At 48.9% G+C, this 22,631-nt stretch overlaps 1 protein-coding gene across 1 annotated transcript in view; it reads left to right on the plus strand.

Annotated features, from left to right (window-relative positions):
• The window catches only part of adgrb3 (adhesion G protein-coupled receptor B3), a 72,100-nt gene that overhangs the window by 28,740 nt on the left and 20,729 nt on the right, over nucleotides 1-22,631 (plus strand). The window contains exons 3-16 of the mRNA XM_063008168.1: nucleotides 2,342-2,452; nucleotides 5,656-5,817; nucleotides 8,403-8,567; nucleotides 8,665-8,829; nucleotides 9,928-10,092; nucleotides 10,413-10,514; nucleotides 11,069-11,175; nucleotides 11,256-11,450; nucleotides 12,497-12,565; nucleotides 14,133-14,241; nucleotides 17,777-17,923; nucleotides 18,090-18,162; nucleotides 20,484-20,586; nucleotides 22,161-22,204. Of these exons, the coding sequence (XP_062864238.1) occupies nucleotides 2,342-2,452; nucleotides 5,656-5,817; nucleotides 8,403-8,567; nucleotides 8,665-8,829; nucleotides 9,928-10,092; nucleotides 10,413-10,514; nucleotides 11,069-11,175; nucleotides 11,256-11,450; nucleotides 12,497-12,565; nucleotides 14,133-14,241; nucleotides 17,777-17,923; nucleotides 18,090-18,162; nucleotides 20,484-20,586; nucleotides 22,161-22,204 (1,717 nt within the window). The remainder of the gene's footprint in view (nucleotides 1-2,341; nucleotides 2,453-5,655; nucleotides 5,818-8,402; nucleotides 8,568-8,664; nucleotides 8,830-9,927; nucleotides 10,093-10,412; nucleotides 10,515-11,068; nucleotides 11,176-11,255; nucleotides 11,451-12,496; nucleotides 12,566-14,132; nucleotides 14,242-17,776; nucleotides 17,924-18,089; nucleotides 18,163-20,483; nucleotides 20,587-22,160; nucleotides 22,205-22,631) is intronic.

Genomic DNA, 22,631 nt, shown 5'->3' on the forward strand with positions numbered 1-22,631 from the left:
CATGCTGTGTATATAGGGGACACATAGAGGACGCATAGAGGACACATAGGGGACACATGCTGTGTATATAGGGGACACATAGAGGACACATGCTGTGTATATATAGGGGACACATAGAGGTCACATAGGGGACACATGCTGTGTATATAGGGGACACATAGAGGACACATAAAGGACACAGGGGACACATGCTGTGTATATAGGGGACACATAGAGGACACATGCTGTGTATATATAGGGGACACATAGAGAACACATGCTGTGTATATAGGGGACACATAGAGAACACATAGAGGACACATGCTGTATATATAGGGGACACATGCTGTGTATATTGGGGACACATAGAGGACACTTAGGGGACACATGCTGTGTATAAAGGGGACACATAGAGGACACATAGAGGACACATGCTGTATATATAGGGGACACAGAGGACACATAGGGGACACATGCTGTATATATAGGGGACACATAGAGGACACATAGAGGACACATAGGGGACACATGCTGTATATATAGGGGACACATAGGGGACACATGCTGTATATATAGGGGACACATAGAGGACACATAGAGGACACATAGGGGACACATGCTGTATATATAGGGGACACATAGAGGACACATAGGGGACACATAGGGGACACATGCTGTATATATAGGGGACACATAGAGGACACATAGAGGACACATAGGGGACACATGCTGTATATATAGGGGACACATAGAGGACACATAGAGGACACATAGGGGACACATATGTAGAGTGTGAAGGGGACTCACGGGGACACATGTAGTGTATGTAGGAGACACAAATGAAGACACATGCTGTCTATACAGGGGACACATGTAGTGTACATATGAGACACATAGAGGACACATAGGGGACACATAGAGGCCACATAGGGGACACATAGAGGCCACATAGAGGCCACATAGGGGACACATGCTGTGTATATAGGGGACACACAAAGGCCACATAGAGAACACATGCTGTGTATATATAGGGGACACATAGAGGACACATAGAGAACACATGCTGTGTATATAGGGGACACATAGAGGACACATAGGGGACACATGCTGTATATATAGGGGACACATGCTGTGTATATAGGGGACACATAGAGGACACATAGAGAACACATGCTGTGTATATAGGGGACACATAGAGGACACATAGGGGACACATGCTGTATATATAGGGGACACATGCTGTATATATAGGGGACACATACAGGACACTTAGGGGACACATGCTGTGTATAAAGGGGACACATAGAGGACACATAGGGGACACATGCTGTATATATAGGGGACACATAGAGGACACATAGGGGACACATGCTGTATATATAGGGGACACATAGAGGACACATAGGGGACACATGCTGTATATATAGGGGACACATAGAGGACACATAGAGGACACATAGGGGACACATGCTGTATATGTAGGGGACACATAGAGGATGCATAGAGGACACATAGAGGACACATAGGGGACACATAGGGGACACATAGAGGACACATAGAGGACACATAGGGGACACATGCTGTATATGTAGGGGACACATAGAGGATGCATAGAGGACACATAGAGGACACATAGGGGACACATAGGGGACACATGCTGTGTAAGTAGAGGACACATAGGGGACACATAGAGGACACATAGGGGACACATGCTGTGTAAGTAGAGGACATAGGGGACACATGAGTGAAAATCTCCTGAAGGAAGATGATCACCACTGAGCGAGTGTATGAGAGCGCTGGAGGACCAGATGATCTGGAGCTGGAGCTGTAAATGTGAGAGCTGATATAACAGATCTATTATGTCAGGGTTCAGTGTCGGAAGGTGGATTGGCTCGTTGGTGGTTTTTATTGATTGTTTATGATTAATGACCCCCGAGATCCTGGGAATCAAACTGTGGATCAATCTAGCATGTCCATGTCCCCCCCTCCTTCCCATTTCTACCCACAATCCCCTGCTCCCACTACCACGTCCACGCCACCGCCGCCGCCCACCCACCACCACCACCACCACCAGCCCCCCGTCTCTTCTGTGGCTTCTCTCATTTTTCTTTCTGTTCCTTTTTCATTTGGGGGGGCTGACGGGTGAAGGGTGAGGGGGCGGAGCGACTGTGCATGCTGTTGTGGCGTCCCGCCGGGCACCGCGGACGCCCCGGACCGACCGGCGCCCCCCGGAGGGGGTCCGGCTCTGTGTGATCTTTCACTGATGTTTATTATTATTATTATTATTATTATTTTCTTGCTGTCTCTGAGGATTCCTGAGGGGCCACGCCCAGTTTTCACCCAGCCTTTATTCTGTCTCCAGAATTCGGATTGATCGGAGAGCATACGGTAAAAAGCCAACGGCCAAGATCGGTTCACGACCCAAAGGGCCGGCAGGAGCGAGATGAGGCTGCCAAATTTATGGCACAAACCGGTAATAAATAGTTCTGTTTCTTTCCTTGATGCTAACGAGTCACTTTTGCATGTTCTCTCTTTAACCCCTGTTTACGTCCAGGTGCTTCTGATATTCACCCCCCCTCCTTATTATTGAAATTATTATTATATATAAAACGTCAATGAAAGTGTTGCCAGATCTTCCCACAAATCACCCGTCGAGCATCCGCCGCGTTCGTCCCCGAAAGTCCAGGTTCGGTAGATTCCAGCCCGCATGCTGGTCGTAAACAACAACAAAAGGGACACGACCTTTTCTTTCTTTTCTTCGTTCTGTCTTTCTTTGTTTCGGTTTGTTTTGGACGTTTTCCCCTCATGGACTGTCCTGCATGGGCTGTGTACTTCTACTGTGCTAACGCTATTTATTTATTTTATTTATTTATTATTTTTACTATCACTTTGTATTTATTTATTTATTTGTTTGTTTATTTATTTATTTCTATTAGGCAAACACTTTTGTTTATTTATTTATTTATTAGAAAAAACGTTTTATTTATTTATTTCTATTTATTAGCCAAACTTTTATTTATTTATTTAATTAATTTTTTTCTATTTGTTAGGCAAACACTTTTTATTTATTTATTATTTATTTATTAGACAAACACAATTTATTTATTTTCTATTTTTACTAGCCTATCACTTTTTATTTATTTATTTATTAAGTGAACATTATTTATGTATTTATTTAATAAGAAAACACTTTATTTATTTATTATTTATTTATTAGGTTGAACACTTTTTTATTTATTTATTTATTTCTATTTATTAGGCAAACATTTTTTATTTATTTATTTATTTCTATTTATTAGGCAAGCACTTTTTTATGTATTTATTTCTATTTATTAGACAAGCACTTTTTATGTATTTAATTAATAAGAAAACACTTTATTTATTTATTATTTATTTATTAGGCTTAAAACTTTTTTATTTATTTATTGATTTCTATTTATTAGGCAAACATTTTTAATTCATTTATTTATTTCTATTTATTAGGCAAGCACTTTTTTATTTATTTATTTCTATTTATTAGACAAGCACTTTTTATGTATTTAATTAATGAGAAAACACTTTATTTATTTATTATTTATTTATTAGGCTTAAAACTTTTTTATTTATTTATTTCTATTTATTAGACAAGCACTTTTTATTTATTTAATTAATAAGAAAACATTTATTTATTTATTTATTTATTTATTTATTTATTTATTTATTTATTTATTTATTTATTTATTTATTTATTTATTTATTTATTTATTTATTTATTTATTTATTTATTTATTTATTTTATTTTATTTTATTTTATTTTATTCCATCACCCACCCGTTTGCTGCATGCTCTGTCTTTGTTTCGGGTCACCTCATGCTCATGGGTTCGCGGCCCGCTTTGCTTTGCTTTGCCCGCCCCCGCTCACCCCCCTGCTCGCTGCTTTGATTTGTTTGTCCATTTGCTTCATCATCATCATCATCAGGCTTTATTAAACCAGGGGGCACAGAGACGCAGGGCGGCGGGTTGATCCACTTTTTGTACCCGCACATCCCAAATTATACGCTGGAGTCAGAACCTCGGGATTGGATTTAGAAGCTCCGCCCACTAGGCACTGTTAGGTAAATTGTTAATAATATCATGCACTGTAGACACTGAGAGGTGGAACTCTTGGTTTATGGGTTCACATCCACAGCCATAGGTTCCTCTACAGCTACTAAGCAGGAAGACCCCGGGGTCCAGTGTTCCACACATGGCGTCTTTTTATTTTTGGGGGGGTTTTTTAGCGCTGATGAAGCTGCTGAACGCCGGACGGCCGACCTCCTGTTAGTCCTCAATTCCAGTCAGTTCCAGGAGACTCCGAACTCTCGTCGAGGTCATTTTGGGTTGCTAACTAACGTACACGGCGGGTCATTCTCTAACCTGTAGAACTCATCCCGCATGCCTCCATGTTTTCCATCTTTTGTGTTGTTTGAGTTGAATCATGTTTAATTTTCTTTCGTTTGCACGTTTTACCTCTAAACTCTGAGCTAACGTCGAGTCGGCGCCCCCTAGTGGAGAGATCCGGACTTATTTAGGTTGTGACACGGTTACTGATGGTCCCTGTTTGGCTCTGCGCGACTCTCAGCCCTCGTACGGGAACTAGGGACTAGTGGTGTCCATGCCACCGGTGACTCTACTCAGGAAAAACCTGGCAACCTCTGAGGAATTAAAAGCTGGCCAACAAATTTGACCGCCTGTAGGGACACGGTTACCGACGGTGTCCCTGTTTGGCTCTGTGTGACTTGTCGTACCCCGTACCACCTGGCACAAAATCGTCCACTATGTGCCGCCTTCCTTCTCTTGTGGTAAGCCTGGTTTGATGGCTCTACTCAGGAAAACCCTGGCAACCTCTGAGGAATAAAAAGCTGCCCCAAACAAATGGGGCAGTTGCCAACAAATTTGACCACCTGTAGGGTTACGGTTACTGACGGTGTCCCTGTTTGGCTCTGTGCAACTCGTCAGCCCTTGTACTGGAACTAGGGACTAGTGGTGTCCACCGGTGGCTCTACTCAGGAAAAACCTGCCCCGTATATTTGCCAACAAATTTGACCACCTGTAGGGACACGGTTACAGACGGTGTCCCTGTTTGGCTCTACGTGGCTCTACCCTTCATTTGAAGTCTCAGGAAAACCCTGGCAACCTCTGAGGAACAAAAAGCTGCTCCAAACAAAATTTGACCGCCTGTAAGATTACGATTACCGGTGTCCCTGTTTGGCTCGGCACGACCTGTCAGCCCCCATTTACCACCTTGTATTCTGTTCGGGAGTAGGAAAAGGGCATCCCGCTGGGCTACCTGGCACCAATTCGATCGCTGCCTACCACTACCCTTCGTTTGAAACCTCAGGAAAACCTGCCAACCTCTGAGGAAAAAGCTGCACCGTAGTTTCCCCCTGCGTACCCCTTCTGTCCGCGTCGCTGCTGCGCTGTTTTCCGGTTGTCCCTTACCACCGAGTGGTTCCCCGATGTCCAAGTGTAGAACTGCATGTAGAGACATGGCAACAGTCCCCATTCAATTGGCAACCGGTGTCCCAATTAATACTGCAATATTCGACGTAAAACCAAAGACCCCACCTACCTACCCGATTCCTGCTAGCCCCGTCTCGTGGGCCCTTCTGTGACCTTGTTACTGCTTTTAACCGGTGTCACCCTTCTCCTACACAGGTGACCCCGGTGCTGACGAGTGGTCCCAGTGGAGCTCTTGCTCAGTTACGTGCGGTCAAGGGTTGCAGGTGCGAACGAGAACGTGCATCACAACTTACGGAACGCACTGCAGCGGCCCTTTAAGAGAAACCAGGGTTTGCAATAACACTGCCCCCTGTCCAGGTAGTGTTAGCCGCAGAATCACCTATGTCACCTTCTTATCTTTTCTTTTATTAAGCACTAGCGCATCTTCTTTTAGATCTTTGCTTTTGATGTGCATGTAGAAATTGCTTTCATGTTTAAATTATTATTATTACCATCATCATCATGATCGATGTTTCTGCCGACGTTAGTTTTCTCCCAGAGAACTCGATGAGGCGCCATTTCCATTCCCTTCACGATGGATCGTCCCACTTTTGACACCGCGTTTTCTGTCGCTCCCGTAGGAACAACAAAGCTAAAATACGCCCCCCACGAGGTTCTGCTTCGTGGAGAGTCGATAGTTCATATGCAGGCACCCTACTGACCGTTTGACTGACTGTCCGTACGAACCAACCTCATTAAACTGCGTGAATTCAAGCATATAGGGAGGGTTAGGGTTAGGGAGCGGGGTGGGATAGTGGCGCCAAAACTCTTAGGTTTATTATGCTACGCAGCAAGTTCTAACGGACGTTCCACCACCGGATCTAAACCGAGCAGGACATGGGCAAACTTGTCTGGAAGAGCTTGAGATCAACTCCATCCAACTCCTTTAGGATGACGGAACCAAGAACCTCTGAGGCTGTTTTGGCTAAAGAGGCACAAATCCCTACCACTCCTTAGGGAAGAGGAGAAGAAACCAAGTCCACATCAAAGCCCTTCAAGGGTCCACAGAGCTGTGTAAGCTCATCACAGACATTGGTGTGCCTGTTCTCATTTCCAAAGAGTAGAGCCCAACTGCTTCACTTGTCAGACGGGATGCGGTTGGTTCCTTGGTTGGTTGGTTTCTTGGTTCCGCTGATGCTGTTTTGGCTAGACAGGAGCCAATTCCTACCAATCCCAAGGGAAGATGAGAAGAAACCAAGGAACCAACACGAGGTGAAGGTTGAAGGTGCCCCCATCTTACCCGTTTCAGGGCAAGAACGACTGTTTTGTTGAGTTAGGTCTGGAAGAGCTTGAGATCAACTCCATCCAACACCTTTACGGTTACAGAACCAAGATCCGGGTAGACGGGAGCCAATCCCTACCACTCCCAAGGGAAGAGGAGAAGAAACCAAGTCCACATCAGTGCCCGTCAAGGGTCCCCAGAGAAGTGTAAGCTCATCTGTTCTCATTTCCATATTTGGACCCGTATCTTGGACGACTTGGAATGTCAGACCCGCGGAAATGTCACGGACGGCCCGGCCGGCGACTGGCCGCAGTCCAAAGGATCCTTTCCAGCGCTTTACCCGGACCAGCAAGTCGTAGGCGGAATAATAAAATAGTTCTGAGATTGCGTTCCTCCCGAACGAGTTAAAGGAAGGAATGCGCTTCGGCTTTATTTATTAAAATTCCTGCGCTCAACTATGCCTGACATTTCGTCTCTAAATTGCTCGGCGTTAACGTGACCGGCAGTCAGGGGTAACGGCAGAATATTTCTGTACACACTCTCGGGCGCCTACACGGATATAAGTAGCTGGTCCGAGGGAGGGAATCCTCATAACCGCTGCTGGTACTCCCTCTGCTGACTGATTGAGGCGCTGCACAGAGACGGGGGATAACGGAGATCAGTGCATGACTCTCCGGTTGCGATACGGATCTTCGTATGAACCCACCCGGTGCAGGTGAAAAGAAGCGGTCGGTGTGGGGGTGTGTTAGTCACGACCCTCCTTGGTCAGGAGTGGAGCCGTGGTCAGCCGGGCGCCTAGACGAACACACGATTGGCTGTGTGTCTGCAAAGGAGGGACAACGACTAAACAGGGTTCCTCTTCGTTGGGCAATTACGTTGGTGGCAGTGCAAGGCTCTCCGCACACACGGTCTGCGAGACTCCGCCCCTATCGGGTGAAAAGAAGTGCTATGCACCGGACACCAGAGCAGGAACAGAGGGAAGCTTGCTCTTTCCGGAACGTACCGCATACCTTAAAGAAGGTTCAAGACGGAAGTTAGGCATCTCACGCTAATCTCGCCATCTTAGCGCTAGTAAACGAGAACGTCAGCAGTTCGCATCCGATCCGGTTAAACTCAGGCAGGCGGTCGATAATAAACTCGTTATTTATGGATGACTCCCCGATCCCACTCCCGAGAAAAACTGGCACCAGCTGGCCCACCGCGGTGCCCCGTCCGACCCTTTTGTGTGGTGGCGGGTGCGGCGGGATTTCGCTTTTAATTAAAAAGTGTTTGTGTGGGACTTAAGCTTTCATTACGCGACGCTCGGGTGTCTGAATGCGTCAAGGTGAGGGCACGAGCGGGGGGAGCTAATAAATGAGCAAACTCCGCTGTAGGCGTGGAAGAGTAGCCTGGTTTGATGGTTGGCATCAATTCAGGCAGGACTGACCTCGATGACTCTGTTGACCGAATGGGCACAAATTCCCACAGTCCTCCCAGAACAGTGAATTCGTCCCTAAACCTGTCCCTACTGTCCCTCTTGTCTCTACCCAGCGCTGGTCTGTACCCCAACTCCACCACGTTTCCCCCCATCGAATGCGGTCGACCTTATTTAATCATTAGGTCCTTTCAGGCGCATCTCCATCCATCTTGCCCGTCGCGTGGTCGCGTGTTCGCGTCTCTGACTTCCTCTCTGTGTTGGCAGTGCACGGCGTGTGGGAGGAGTGGTCCCCGTGGAGCCTGTGCTCCTTCACATGCGGCCGGGGTCACCGGACGCGGACCCGGGTGTGCATGCCACCTCAGCACGGCGGCAGGGGCTGCGACGGCCCCGAGACCCAGAGCAAGCTCTGCAACATCGCCCTCTGTCCAGGTCTGGTTCTCCTCCCTCCTCCTCTCCAGCTAAGTGCTAGTCCGGCCGGCCTGCAGCCCAGGCTACACCTAACACCCCTCTGCTTTGCTCCCCACAGTGGATGGACAGTGGCAGGAATGGAGCGCGTGGAGCGACTGCTCGGTGACCTGTGCCAACGGGACCCAGCAGAGGAAGAGGCAATGCTCAGCCGCCGCCCACGGTGGCTCCGAGTGTCGCGGGCACTGGGCCGAGAGCCGCGAGTGTCACAACCCCGAGTGCACAGGTAAGACGGGCATGATGTTCGTGAGCGCCTGGCTCACTGGCACAGTGTACACACCAAACTCACCCAACCACGCCGTTACGGCCTTCCCCAAACTTAAGACTTCACTGGAACTAAGGGGTCTAGGGACAGGGGTACGTCAACTGCCCGACCGCACTGTGAGGAGGTTTCTCAAGGGTCAGCCAAGGCCCCTAGTTCCAGTGATGTTCCAGTCTTAATGCTTCAGCAAACAGTTTGGGGAAGGCCCTTATCGGTTGGGCGAGTTTGGTGTGGAAGAACTAGACTGAAGACCCCAGCCTTTGGGATGGGGAACGTTGGGATCCAACAGTGTTACCTTAATGGTCACAGAAGACACTTGAGGCAATTGAGGGTGAAGAACCTTGCTCATGGGTCCAAGTGGCTACTTGACGACGGTGGAGCTTTACCTGGCAACCCTATGATGTCCCTCCAATATACTTAGCTTAGGGTAACGTTGGGATCCATCAGTGTTCCCTCAATTGTGACTGAAGACACTTGAGGCAATTGAGGGTGAATAACCTTGCTCATGGGTCCAAGTGGCTACTTGGCGACAGAGGCGCTTTACCCGGCAACCTTATGATGTTCCTTGCTTTAAGTAACATTAGGTTCCGTCATTAGGTTCCTTGTATGTCAGAAACTCCCCCATCCCCATAAATTTGGCCCCCTAAACGTTCAAGTCATGCTTACGACCTTGGTCCCATTCAGGCACCAAACGTGCTCCTGGAAAAAGGAACCCGTCCTTGAGTATATGCACGGCGTAAGAAATCGAGGTGAACATCGGTCAGGGTTCGGTGAATAGCACTCCTTTCACACCGATATTTCCGCGCTACGATTTACGACGTCACAAAACTTCGACATCTGTTTCCTTTTTTTTACATTTTACCCCACACGGGATTTTTTATGCCGTTCATTAAAACACCATAAAGCACGCCGCCAGCGTTCCAACCTCCGTCGTAAAACCCGTTTTAATATTGGCAAAGCCGGAGGAGTTACGGCCGAGTCGGCCCGGCGGCCCCTCGCGCCTACATTTCATCGTCGTGATTTTTATTAATTAAATTACGTGTGCTTGTTCCTGCCGCTCAGCAAACGGTCAGTGGAACCCGTGGGGGCCGTGGAGTGGGTGCTCGAAGTCGTGTGACGGGGGCTGGCAGAGGCGGGTGCGTGTGTGCCAGGGCCAGGCGGTCACCGGGCAGCAGTGCGACGGCAACGGGGAGGAGGTCCGGAAGTGCAGTGAGCAGCGGTGTCCGGGTAAGTCTGCACATAACCAGCACTTGAGGTGACCTGTCCTGTTATGACCTTAATTTGCATGGAGTCACTCCAGTGACCTGCCTAGTGTTTAGTTATGACCTTGACCTAGCAGGGAGGGACTCTAGTTACCTGTGACCTGAATTTGATGGTGAGTAACTCCAGTGACCTGTCCAGTTATGACTTTGATTTGTGTAGAAGGGGGAGTAACTCCAGTTACCTGCCTAGTGTCTAGTTATGACCTTGACTCAACAGGGAGGGACTCCAGTGGCCTCCAGTATTTACTTGATGTAATTGACTCCTTCTTGTCTTCTGATCTGCAGCTCCCTACGAGATCTGTCCTGAGGACTATGCAGTATCCATGTTATGGCGGAGAACCCCGTCCGGAGAACTAGCCTTCAACAGGTGCCCACCCAACGCCACAGGTAAGCACTGCTAACCAGGGTCCTTACTTACCCTTTTTAGTCCGGTCTTTTCCCACCCAGCGGACTAGTGTCCATTCGTGTAGAGGAGCTGAGATTCGAGCTGGTATGCTGGCGGAATATCCTGCTTAGTAAAAACCAGACAACCTCCGAGGCGTGAACCTTAAGCACGGTGTTCGAAAGCGAATCTGTCGTGCTTCCGGCCGAGAGAATAATAGGTGTGTAGGAGCGAGCGATGTTCGGCTGACTGGCGCCAGAGATAACACCCGGGCGAGCGGATTACGCTGCATATAAACGGATTTGTGTCTCCGCAGTCGGCTTTTAAGGAGACGTAGGTGCAGCTCAGCCGGTACGAAGAGTCCTAAGGTGCGTTCGAGCATCTACGCAGGAGGGGATGCGGTTTAACCGGGACTGGCAGGGGTGTGAAAGCCGTGTTAACGTCGCCCATGCGAACCTGTAGCGAATACGACTTAATACGTAGCGTGGCATTTTTCTGCCAGGCTGGTTCTTGTAGGAAGAGTAGGAACCCTAACCTGGTAATGTGTCACTTACTGCAGGCACCACTAGTCGACGCTGCTCCTTGGATCATCGAGGGATTGCGTACTGGGAGCAGCCCAGCTACGCCCGATGCATCCAGAACGAATACAGATACCTACAGCAGTCGGTAGGTACACCGTACGGACCGAAGTATCAGGACACGTTGCTTCTGAAAAGCAATTCATTAGGTATTTTTTCTCACCGCAGGTTCAGGGACACCTCGCCAAGGGTCAGAGAAATCTAGCCGGAGACGGTATGTCCCAGGTCACCAAAGTCTTACTGGACCTCACCCAGAGGCGCAACTTCTACGCCGGCGACCTGCTCTCGTCTGTGGAAATCTTACGGAACGTCACGGACACTTTTAAGAGGGCCAGCTATGAGCCGTCCTCCGACGATGTACAGGTAAGCGCGGTCCTTTTTATATTTTATTGACAAAAGTTGGTCAGGCAACAGGACGAAGACCCCTTGAGTCCTTTAAGTCCAGTCCCCAACCTTTATTAAGACCCTCGTTATGACCTTGATTTGACGTGGAGTAACTCCAGTGAACAGTCCAGTTATGACCTTGATTTGACGAGGAGTAACTCCAGTTACCTGCCTGGTGTCTAGTCATGACCTTGATCTAGCAAGAAGTAACTCCAGTTACCTGCCTGGTGTCTAGTTATGACCTTGATTTGACGAGGAGTAACTCCAGTGACCTGTCCAGCTATGACCTTGACTTAGCAAGGAGTAACTCCAGTGACCTGTCTAGAGGAGCATAAAGCACTTGAGCAGCGTCCCAGCTCTCCCGAAAGTTCAGGGAGTCTCCTGACGATAAACCACACGTGGTGAGAGAGCGGGACAAACGGAGCGTCCTGATTGGCCGCTCTTTGTGCTTAGTAGACCTGTGAGGTGTCTCTGTGGGCGGGACTTCTCTGTCACCCATGGTGGGTGTAAAGGTGTTGAGCTACTCAATCCACCACATTGCGTTATAGTACAGTATATGTAGTATAGCCCGGTGGGTAGTGAAAAGGTCCTGGGTTCGATTCCCTAGGGACCTTCCAGGTCTGCGTCACCTCCCGAGGTGGTTTGGAGGAGACGGTCGGGGGTGGCGGTTTTGCAGACGTGTGTTTGCTAAAGCGGGAGCAGCGGAAGCTCCCTGGCGCACCGGACAGATCCATCTTCCCACACATGACTGTTGTGGCTCGTCTCTGTAATTACCCAAGATGCCATTTGTTTGGGCTGCGGGAGAGATGCTTCATTATGCGGCGAGTGTTTGTGTGTGTGTGTGTGTGTCTATTCATAAAGCACCTGCAGGAGGGAAGCTTGTGCTAGCGTTAGCCGCGGCGGGGCAGAAGCAACACAATATTAGATCAGCGACGTCCCTGAATTATTGATATCGTAGGAGCATCCTACATCCGAAAGTATTGGGACACCCGCTCTGTATTTTTGACTTTGTGTCTCCTGTACAGAACTTCTTCCAGATCATCAGTAACCTTCTGGAGGAGGAGAACCGGGACAAGTGGGAGGACGCCCAGCAGGTGAGTCCTGTTGCGACACCCTACTACTGACTAGCCGGACAGTTAAACAGCAACTGCTTAGATTTGATTTCACCATCTACAGTCCATATTACCAGATCTAGACCTAATCCACTAAGTCTAGACCTGGGTGTGCACTAGTTGACCACTTTGGACACTTTTGAGTTGTCTAAGGGACCCCAACAGTCACAGCTTGGCAAGTCCAGAATTTAAACCTTCTGTAGGTAGAAGTTCCACCCTGTCGATGCTGCAGTGTCCACCAGATCCACATGGTGGCAGCAGGACTGGCACCACACGTTCTCTGGTTTCTGTGATGGCTCTCTGTCTCTTTGAGCCCTGGGAGGTAAAATATCACGATCCTGTCTTGGAGATCATTGGGGCTCATGGAGCTTGTGGAACTTGCATGTAGACCTGGGTGGGCAACTAAGTGCCTTACGATGGACTGGATGGATCCAGGATGGATTCCTGGCTGGAGCTGAGTGTTTCCTGCCTGGTCATTGTACACACAGACCGTTCCAGAACGTTGACCACTTTGGACACTTTTCAGTTGTCCTTGCTCAAGGGACCCCAACAGTCGCAGCTTGGCAAGTCCAGGATAGAGAAGCCACCCCTGCATCGAAGGGGTGCCAGTCATTCCTCGGCGCACCCAGGTCTACATGTAAGTTCCACAAGCTCCAGGAGCTCCGGAGAAATGATCTCCAAGACGGGATCGTAATATTTGACCTCCCAGGAGGCACCAAACGTGTGGTGCCAGTCCTGCTGCCACCATGTGGATCTGGTGGACATTGCAGCATCGACAGGGTGGAAGGTAGAAATATGTCCTGGTCAGTGCTGGGTGACCTTGGAGCTGAGGATCCAGGGGGTTGATGCCCCTGATGCCCCTTTTGTCTTAGGGACGAACCGCCATACTTAGATCTGCAGCTGGTTTGAGGTTCTGTGCTATTCTGGGAAGTAAATACGGTCTGACTCAGAAATGAGAGCGCTAGCCAGCTAGAATCTCTCTCTCCTCCTTTAATGGTCGTCTGTCTCGGCCGTTTCCCCCCTCGCTACGCGTTTCTCCCACGCGTCACCGGGCCCTGTTGCCATGGAGAAGAAGACGAGTGCACAGCGCTTGAGAGAGCCAATGCTAGACTGACAGCTCTGGCTTGGACCCAGCACCCGTGGGTCTGTTCTGCCCAGTGATGTTATTAGGTATTTGACTCCGTGGTTCATCTTCTCGCCGCGGGTGTTAATTAGCGTCTGTCACTTTGTGCAGCCGGTGGCGCTGCTAGAAATTAAAATAGAGTACAGGCACCCTGCTAGTCTGCATTCGTTTGCTTCAAGTTCCTTTGACCTGGCGGTAGGTGGATTGGCTACGCTAGCTTTAAATCTTGTGATGGACTGACCCCCTGTCTAGGCTCCATCATCTCATTGTACCCGGTACCAGATTCCGCAGGAAACCTTCGGATGTCCTGAGCTTTTAGCAGCATATTAAGCGAATATAGGCGAGAAAAGCAACAAACCTTGGATCGAACCCTGTGGGACGCCAAACCTCCCTCACACAAGCTGTTATTCTGGTACTGTTTTTCAGATCTACCCGGGTGCGGTGGAGCTGATGCAGGTCATCGAGGAGTTCATCCACATCGTCGGCCTGGGCATGAAGGATTTCCACAACGCTTACCTGATGACGGGGAACCTCGGTAAGTTCTTTGAGGAACACTCACTGGAGTGTGAGTCTCGTTCTTAGTGATCGATGTTCATCAGACTTGATTGGCTTTGTCTGAGGGAGGGAGGGTCAGATCGTGCTTCTCCTGTCACTGCAACAGCAACTCCTGCTGGTCTGGAGGAAGCGCTGAAGAGCATAGTGTGATCTTCAAGTACAGGTACACGGTACAGCTCTCCGGCTGGCGTAATGAAGTGACCACCACTTGGTGGTGCAAGTAAAGGGGTACAGTAGACTCGTTGACGTGTGGAGGACCGGGCTGTCTCTAGACAGGGACCAAGGTTTGAAGGCAGGCCCCCCGGCTCCGGAGTAGTCTGGTCGGCGAGCAGCTGCTCCCGGTGACTCAGCGTGTTAATAATAACGGAAGATAAATGGTGTGAAGTGGCGGCGGGGGAAAAAAACATCAAGTAAATTAATTAGGAGGCCAAGTTTGTCCCACTAATTCGGCCTAATTTGGTTTGCGACACTCTCCTCCGGCGTCGCGGTAATGTGTTCAAGGGTTATGCTAATACAGCTCGGAGGAAATTGGAGGTCATTTGCGCTGCTTACTTATCTAGGAGTCGCTGCTGTGGGTCTGGTCCGCATACCAAACTTGGCCGGACTTGGGACTGGAACTGAGAGCGCACTGATGAGTGTGGCGCCCATTGCCTACGCTGTTTCGGCCACCGCCTTGGGCTGTTGCCCAACCAACCGGGAGCAACTCTGAGATTTGAACCCTGGATCCCCAGGGTCCACTGCGCCATCAAATATGTAATTCTGCCCCTGGGGTGGCCCAGCAGTCGGACAGCAGTGCCAAAAGGAAGGACGGCTGGATGTGAGTGGCTAGCGACTCCTACGGTCTGATCGAGGCGCCGCCAAGATGTCAAATCTATTCGGAAAGCACTTTTTACAGTGAACTTTAAATCATAGCATCTTCTAACGAGGACCCTCGTCCTCCCGGGGCGACCCAAAGGATGTCGGATTAATTAAATGAAGGCGGCCGCATGAAATAAAAGGAAAGCGCTGACAAATATGAAGCGTAATGAAGGTAGCGCCGTTTCCTCACCCTCCGGGTCTAACGGCGAGTCTCCGGACATGATGTTCAACCAGAGCTGCAGCAGGTCGCTTAAAAAAAAGGACGTTTTTAAAGCTGCCAAGATGCTGCCACGGCAAGAAGTAATTATTTCAGGAAGCCATTTAGGATGGAGCTACGGGGGAGAATGGAAACGTCTGCAATCATCCTCGTCGTGATCTTACGCTGTGTGACCAAAAGTATTGGGACGCCTGATTGTCAGCTTGTCGGTACTTCTTTCAGCCGCTCGTCTGAGAAGTCTCCCTTTAAGACTTCCTACCTATAGTCTACATCAGGTTTTTACCCCAAAGTCCATCAAGTCCTTGGAGATTCTGGAGGGGCCGTCATAGAAAATCTTTGGTGGGACTCAAATAAGACGGTTGCCCTTGAGAAACTGGCCGAGATTCTTTAGGAGTTCTGGCTCCTCTTTCCTTAGGAGTCGCCACTGGTCCACATACCAAACTTGTCAGGTCTATTTTTACTCCAGATCCACTTCCTGGCGCAACCCTCCTACTTCTATTTGGACCTGGGACCGGCACCCTGATGAGTGTGGAGCCCTATGCTGAGACCGTTTCCGGAGGAGGAGGGTGCCCTGACTCCTCTTCATCATCTGCTTCCTCATCTAGGAGTCGCCACTGTGGGTCTGGTCCGCATACCAGTCAGTGTTTTTACTCCGGACCCACTTCCGGCACTGAGAGCGCACCGATGCACACTAAGTGTGGTGCCCAATGCCAATGCTTAGGCTGTTACCCCCTGTCCCAGACGTTAGCCAATCATATCCAGGCAGATGCCCAACAGCGCTGAGCTTCCTCTAAAGATGGAAGTACTAAAGACGCATCTTGTTTGCAGACTAGCAACCCTTACCTTGGGTACCTTAGATTCTCGGAGAGCCGCAGTGATAGATGTCCTGTGTCCTCCGTCGTCAGACACGCTTAACTGTGTGCAGCGGTGGACGGGCATATTCGACTACCTTGCCACCCCGTCTCCCAGATATCGGCGTTTACTTTTTAATGGAACTCTGTTTCGCCTCTCAGCTGAGACGACGCAATCATTCAACCCCCGCCGCACAAACGTTTACCCTGTAAGGAAAAGCTAATACATAGCCATTTTAAGCACATCATTTTGCTTAATGATCCCTGGACTTATTATTCGCAGGTGGGAGCAGGTGCCGCGAGCGCTCTCCGGAATGGTTCCCCGAGGACAATAATCCACAGGCTGTGGTTTCCCTCACCGCTAATGTCGGAAACAGCTTTTATTTTTCAGAGGAGCTCGGGCTGTTAGAGCGGCAGTAAAGTACCAATCACCCTCCCGGCGACGTACCCTCGTCAGGGTTTATTTACACGATATGGATAAAAGTTTGAGGATGCATGAGCAGGAGTTTGTCAGGCTGTGTCTTGAAGGAGCTTATTTTTGAAGTGTGACCACAAAGGTGGTGTCCACATACTTCTGACAAAAGAAAGAAAGGCAGGAAGCTCTCGTGATGTCCCGTCCGGTCTGTGAATGGTACTCAAAGCCGGTTCCTCTGCCCCCCTCTCGCTACCGCTACGTTATGCGTTCTCTGGAATTGGTCCGTGCAGTCGCTTGTGGTGAGTTGGGGGTCTCATGGAGCTGTTGGCTAACCCAACACTGGCAGGTGAAAAGAAGCGGCGGCAGAAAAAACACCCGATTGAGTGTATGACCGTGTGGACTCCCGACCAGGTTCCAACCGGCAACTTCCGGCACCCTTTAGGCTGCTGCGCCACCTGGGCGCCCCTAAACTGAAAGACATCAGAATCAGTTGTAACGTTAAGGAGGTGTCCACATACTTCTGACAACAGAGAGAAAGAAATAAACGCAGGAAGCTCTCGTGAGGTCCCGTCCGGTCTGTGAATGGTATTTAAAGCCGGTTCCTCTGCCCCCCCGGCCCGTTTTCACCCCCCTGTGGTTTCACACCACGTGCCCTGTGATTACCACGCCTGGCACTACCAGCTTTCCGTCACATCTCACATCTCACGCCACCCTGTGATTTCAGGGCTCTAATGGACCGGTCTGGAGCGACTCCAACCACATACAAGGTTAACCCTCACCCTAACCCTAGACTCCAACCACATACTTCATCCGTCCAAAGGAGGTCCTGGAAAGGCTCTCCACCAGGTTTTGGAAGACATGGTCTCACTGTCCGTCCATCCATCCTTCTATCCGTCCAAAGGGGGTCCTGGAAAGGCTTTCCACCAGGTTTTGGAGGACTTTGGGATTCTTCGTCATTCTCAAAGCCAATCCAGTTCCACACAAACCTATGCAGCGTCACCAATAATCTGACTTTCTGAATCATGATTGGCTGAGGATGCAGTAAGTCCAGCCTCCTCTGGGCTCTCAAGGCTCAAGGCTGTTCCAGCTCCATTCCCTCGGACTTCAGTCGATCGTGGACCTTCTGTCTCTAAGTTCTACAGGATTAATCAGACCTTGATCTGTTTGTCTCCAGTGGCCAGCATCCAGAGACTTCCAGCCGTGTCCGTGGTCACCGACATCAACTTCCCCATGAAGGGACGGAAGGGCATGGTGGACTGGGCCAGGAACTCCGAGGACAAGGTGGTCATCCCCAAAGGCTTCTTCGTCCCTCATACTGAAGGTAAGTGCTCACACCGGCGCATCTCTGGCTGGAAGGTTGCGTTCCTCATGTGGAACAGCTGGACAAAAGTATGGGGACACCTGAGCGTGGGCTTGTTGGGGTGTCCATATACTTCTGACCATGTAGCATACGTTTAACATCCATAACCCTGTGACCCTCTCGGCAGATGACGGCTCGTCCGTGTACATCCTTGGAACCGTCCTCTACAAGACGCTGGGACAGATGTTACCTTCACCGAGGTAAGAGACTCCCTCTCACTCCCATCACTGTGAAGCACGGCGGTGGTAGTATCACTCTGAAACAGTGAGGACGAGGTCTCCTCCTATAGGGTTACCAGTTAGCATAGGGATTAGCACTTCATGTTTCTTCTAGGTTAGCTTAGCACATCTTAAGGATCTGTTCCTTGTCTCAGTATTTAGCTATAGGGTTAGCAGTTAGCATAGCAATTAGCACGTTATATTCCTTTCTGAATTAGCTTAATTAGCATAATTGAGGGATTGTTCCCTGTCTCAGGGATTAGCATTTCATGTTCTTTTCTAGATTAGCTTAGCATATCTTAGAGATCTGTTCCTTGTCTCGGTGTTTAGCTTAAAATGTTAGCAATTAGCATAAGGATTAGCATTTCATGCTCCCTCTAGGTTTGCTTAACGCAGCTTAGGGATCTGTTACTTGTTTCAGTGTTTAGCTATAAAAATTTGCATTAATGTTCTTTCTAGATTAGCTTAGCATATCTTAAGGATCTGTTTCTTGTCTCAGTGTTTAGCTCTAGGGTTAACAGTTAGCATAGGGATTAGCATTTTATTCTCTTATCTAGATTGTCTCAGTGTTTAGCTAAAGGGTTAGCAATTGGCATAAGGATTAGCATTTAGTATCTTAGGGATTTGATGCTTTTGTTAGTGTTTAGCCTAGGGATTAGCATTTTATGTTCCTTCTAGGTTAATTAAGGAATTGTTCCCTGTCTCAGTGTTTAGCTATAGACATAGCAGTTAGCGTAGGGATTAGCATTTCATGGTTCCTCGAGATTAGCTTAGTGTAACTTAGGGATGTTCCTTATCTTAGTTTTTAGCTATGAGGTTAGTAATTAGCATAAAAATGAGCATTAATGTTCTTTCTAGATTATGTTACTATATCTTAGGAATATGTTCCTTCTATTAGTGTTTAGCTATAGGGTTAGCAATTAGCCTAGGGATCGGATTTTCATGTTTTTTCTAGATTAGCGTATCTTAAGGATCTGTTCCAGCACTCTTTAGGCCGCCGCGGCAGCCCTCTTGTAACACAGAGCTAGGTGTACCCCCGCTAGTGTTGGCGCTAACACCAGTGGCGTTTTGGTGGCACCCATCCAGAGAATGCATTAGCAGTAGCGCTTGGTTCCTGCGCTGATCCGGGGGAGGACGGCCTGATGAGCGGGATTTATTCGGTTGTTTTGGGACGTGATTAGCAAACGAATTAGCCGACGCACTGATGTCGCATTTTGAGAAACTAGCGGAGCGCTAGCGAACCGAAAATGCGCTGCGGGCACAGAAACCCTGAGAACCGCGAGCTGAGAGGGGTAATGACTCTACAGACACCTGACACAATACTGCAGCAAGAGTTTAGGGAAGGACCTCTCCTGTCCAGAATGAGCTCTATAAAGTCATGAAGAAAAGCTTTGGGATGAATCGGAACCTCAACTTAGGCTTGACCATATAGCTAAACACTGAGACAAGGAACAGATCAATAAGATACACTAAGCTAATCTAAAAAGGATCATGAAATGCTAATCCCTATGCTAATTCCTAGGATAATTGCTACCTTATAGTTAAACACTGAGGCAAGGAACAGATAATTAAGACATGCTAAGCTAATCTAGAAGCCAAACACCGAGACAAGGAATGGATCGCTTAGATACGCTAAGCTTATCTAGAAGGACCATGACATTTTAATCCCTATGCTAGTTGCTAACCTCATAGCTAAAGATAGCTAAGCTAAGCTAATCTAAGAAGAAACATTAAAGTCCCATACCTATGCTAAATGCTAGCCCTATAGCTAAACACTGATATAAGGAACAGATCCTGAAGATACACTAAGCTTATCTAGAAAGGAAAATAAAATGCTAAATCCTAGGCTAATTGCTAACCCTATAGCTAAACATGGAGAGAAGGAACAGATCCCTAAGACAAGCATGAAATGCTAATAGCTATGCTAATTGCTAACCTTATAGCTAAACACTGAGACAAGAAACAGATCCACAAGCTAAGCTAGTCTAGAAGGAACATAAAACGCTAATCCCTATGCTAACTGCTAACCTAATGCTAAAGATAAGATACGCTAAGCTAAGCTAATCAAGAAGGAACATGAAAGTCTAATCCCTATGCTAATTGCTATATAGCTAAACACTGAGACAGGGAACAGGTCACTTAAATATGCTAAGCTAATCTAGAAAGGAACATGAAAGTCTAATCCTTATGCTAATAGCTAACCCTATAGCTAAACACTGATACCAGGAACAGATTGCTAAGATACGCTAAGCTAGTCTAAAGGGAACGTAGCTTGATGTAACCGAATGTCGTTGACCCCGCAGGAACAACACCGCCGTCAACTCCAAGGTCATTGCCGTCACCATGAGGCCGGAACCGAAGGTCAAAGAAGCTCAGCTGGAGATCGAACTGGCTCACCTGGCTAACGTAAGCACGGCACCACCCATATCATGCTAACACTGTTAGCTTATTAAAGACATTTACCCAGAATCCCGTATCTAGGCGTCGCCACAGCGGCTGCGTTTATCCAGGCTTGGAACAAGTGCACCTTCTAGTGGCTAGGCTCCTCCTGGGACCGGTCACCTCTGTGCCCGACCAGCAGATGGCCCCACTGACGTTCAAACCCTGGATCGCCACCCGAGCACCCTTTCCCCGGACCCTTCCAGGACCCCGGTCCTGAGTTGACAGCACAGATGCCTAGACGAGGATATCAGTAAACAAGTCCTGGCAGATTCCTGAACCACCGCTCTGCGCCCCGTTTACGAGCCGCGAAGGCGAACGTCCGTCCGTTAGCGGAGCTCCGGCCCACCAATCATCTCCTTCCCTGAATAAATGAGATTAGCTTCTCCTGCAGGAGGCTCGGCTTGTAAATGATGGCAGAGCAATAAAAGCTTCAGTTCTAGAAAGCAGCGCTACTTAGCAAATTGGTCTCTTAATCAGGGGGCTGAGAGGAGACCGATCGGGTTCCGGTCCCATGGGGGCGGACAGGAGATCCGAGTCACGAGGCGAGGGGTAGGAACAAGTGGTTCATGGTCCCGGTTGGAAGACACCCTAGTTGGACGGACAGGAGATCTGAGTCACTTGGGTGGAAGCAACGAGTGGTTCAGGGTTCACTGTTAGCGCTAACAACTCAAACCTGGTCCCGGTTGGTCGACTGTCCAAGGGAAGGAAGGGAAGACCTGATAGGGTGTCAACTAATTGCAGACGCACTTCTGCAGTGACTCCTACTTCCGGTCAAGGCGTTTGCACAGGTAGTGAAAGGACCTCAGAGGGTCCTCCTATGTGTGCTAGGATTATGGAGCAATCTCCTTAGTTGGCATTCCTAGGATTGCCCGGACGCCCATCCTGACACGACCTTGGGGCTTGGGAGCAGCACTGAGCGCTCTCACAGAGGGAGCTGATCATGTCCTTGTAGATGCCTTAGGTATGAGGTATTTGAGGCTTTCGATAAACTCAATTCCCTCTCCCGATTGGAAGACACCCTAGTTGGACGGACAGGAGATCTAAGTCAGCTGGGCGACTGTCTGAGGGAAGGAAGGGAAGACCTGATGGGGTCTGGGGAGTGACTCCTGCTTTCTGGTCAAGGCGTTTGTACAAGTGGTGGAAGAATACTTCATGGGGGTTGATTGGCATTCCTTCGTGACGGAACCCTCCTCAGTGCTCCTACCCTCTCTCAGAGGGAGCCGATCATGTCCTTGTAGATGCCCGAGGTATGAGGTATTTGAGGTTCCCTCTGCTGGTTGCAAGACACCCTTATTGGCTCAGGAAGTCCCCTGGCAAGACGTTCCTTCACACCGGTCCGGGAAACTGTTCCAGAGAGTCTCAGCAACCTATTCGTCCACCAGACAGTGCCAAGGAGGCGATTCCTCATCCAGTCTTCCCCCCTCAAACATGACTTGGCGTCGTTATGTGTCCCCAAAATGCCCCGATCGCTGCTTAGAAGACGTACGGTACCGATGCCAGCAAGGATTTACCTAAATCCCTTCTGTTTTGTCTTGCAGGGCACCTTGAATCCGTTTTGCGTACTCTGGGACGGCGCCGTCACGTAAGTGCTCGCTTTCTACAAATGGTTTGTTTCTTTATGGTTTTTCAGAGGAACTTTGTCCCCGGAAACTAGGGGTCTGTCGGAAACCCTATCGAGCTTCCTAGGTGGAGCGGATTCTAGAGGACATGGAACTTTAGACGGCAGATTGTTGAGACGCTCTAGTTAGACGGCAATGACGCCAACCTCTCAGAATGAGGTGTCTCGGTAGGAGCATTTTGAGGCATCTAAGAATGGGGACAGGCTTCTTCTTGGGAGGGTGTAGGATGACCTAAAATGCCGCCTACTTAGAAAGCTTGCCAGGGTTTCAGACAGACCCTCTACCACCAGAAGTGAAGTATTGTCGATACTAGAACTAGGAGTCACCAGTCCGATTAAAGTGGTTTGGACCTTAAAAGGAAGTAGGTGAACAGAATCCCTGTATTTGGAT

This window comes from Trichomycterus rosablanca, chromosome 14 (assembly GCF_030014385.1).
Source record: "Trichomycterus rosablanca isolate fTriRos1 chromosome 14, fTriRos1.hap1, whole genome shotgun sequence".
Classification (NCBI taxonomy): domain Eukaryota; kingdom Metazoa; phylum Chordata; class Actinopteri; order Siluriformes; family Trichomycteridae; genus Trichomycterus; species Trichomycterus rosablanca.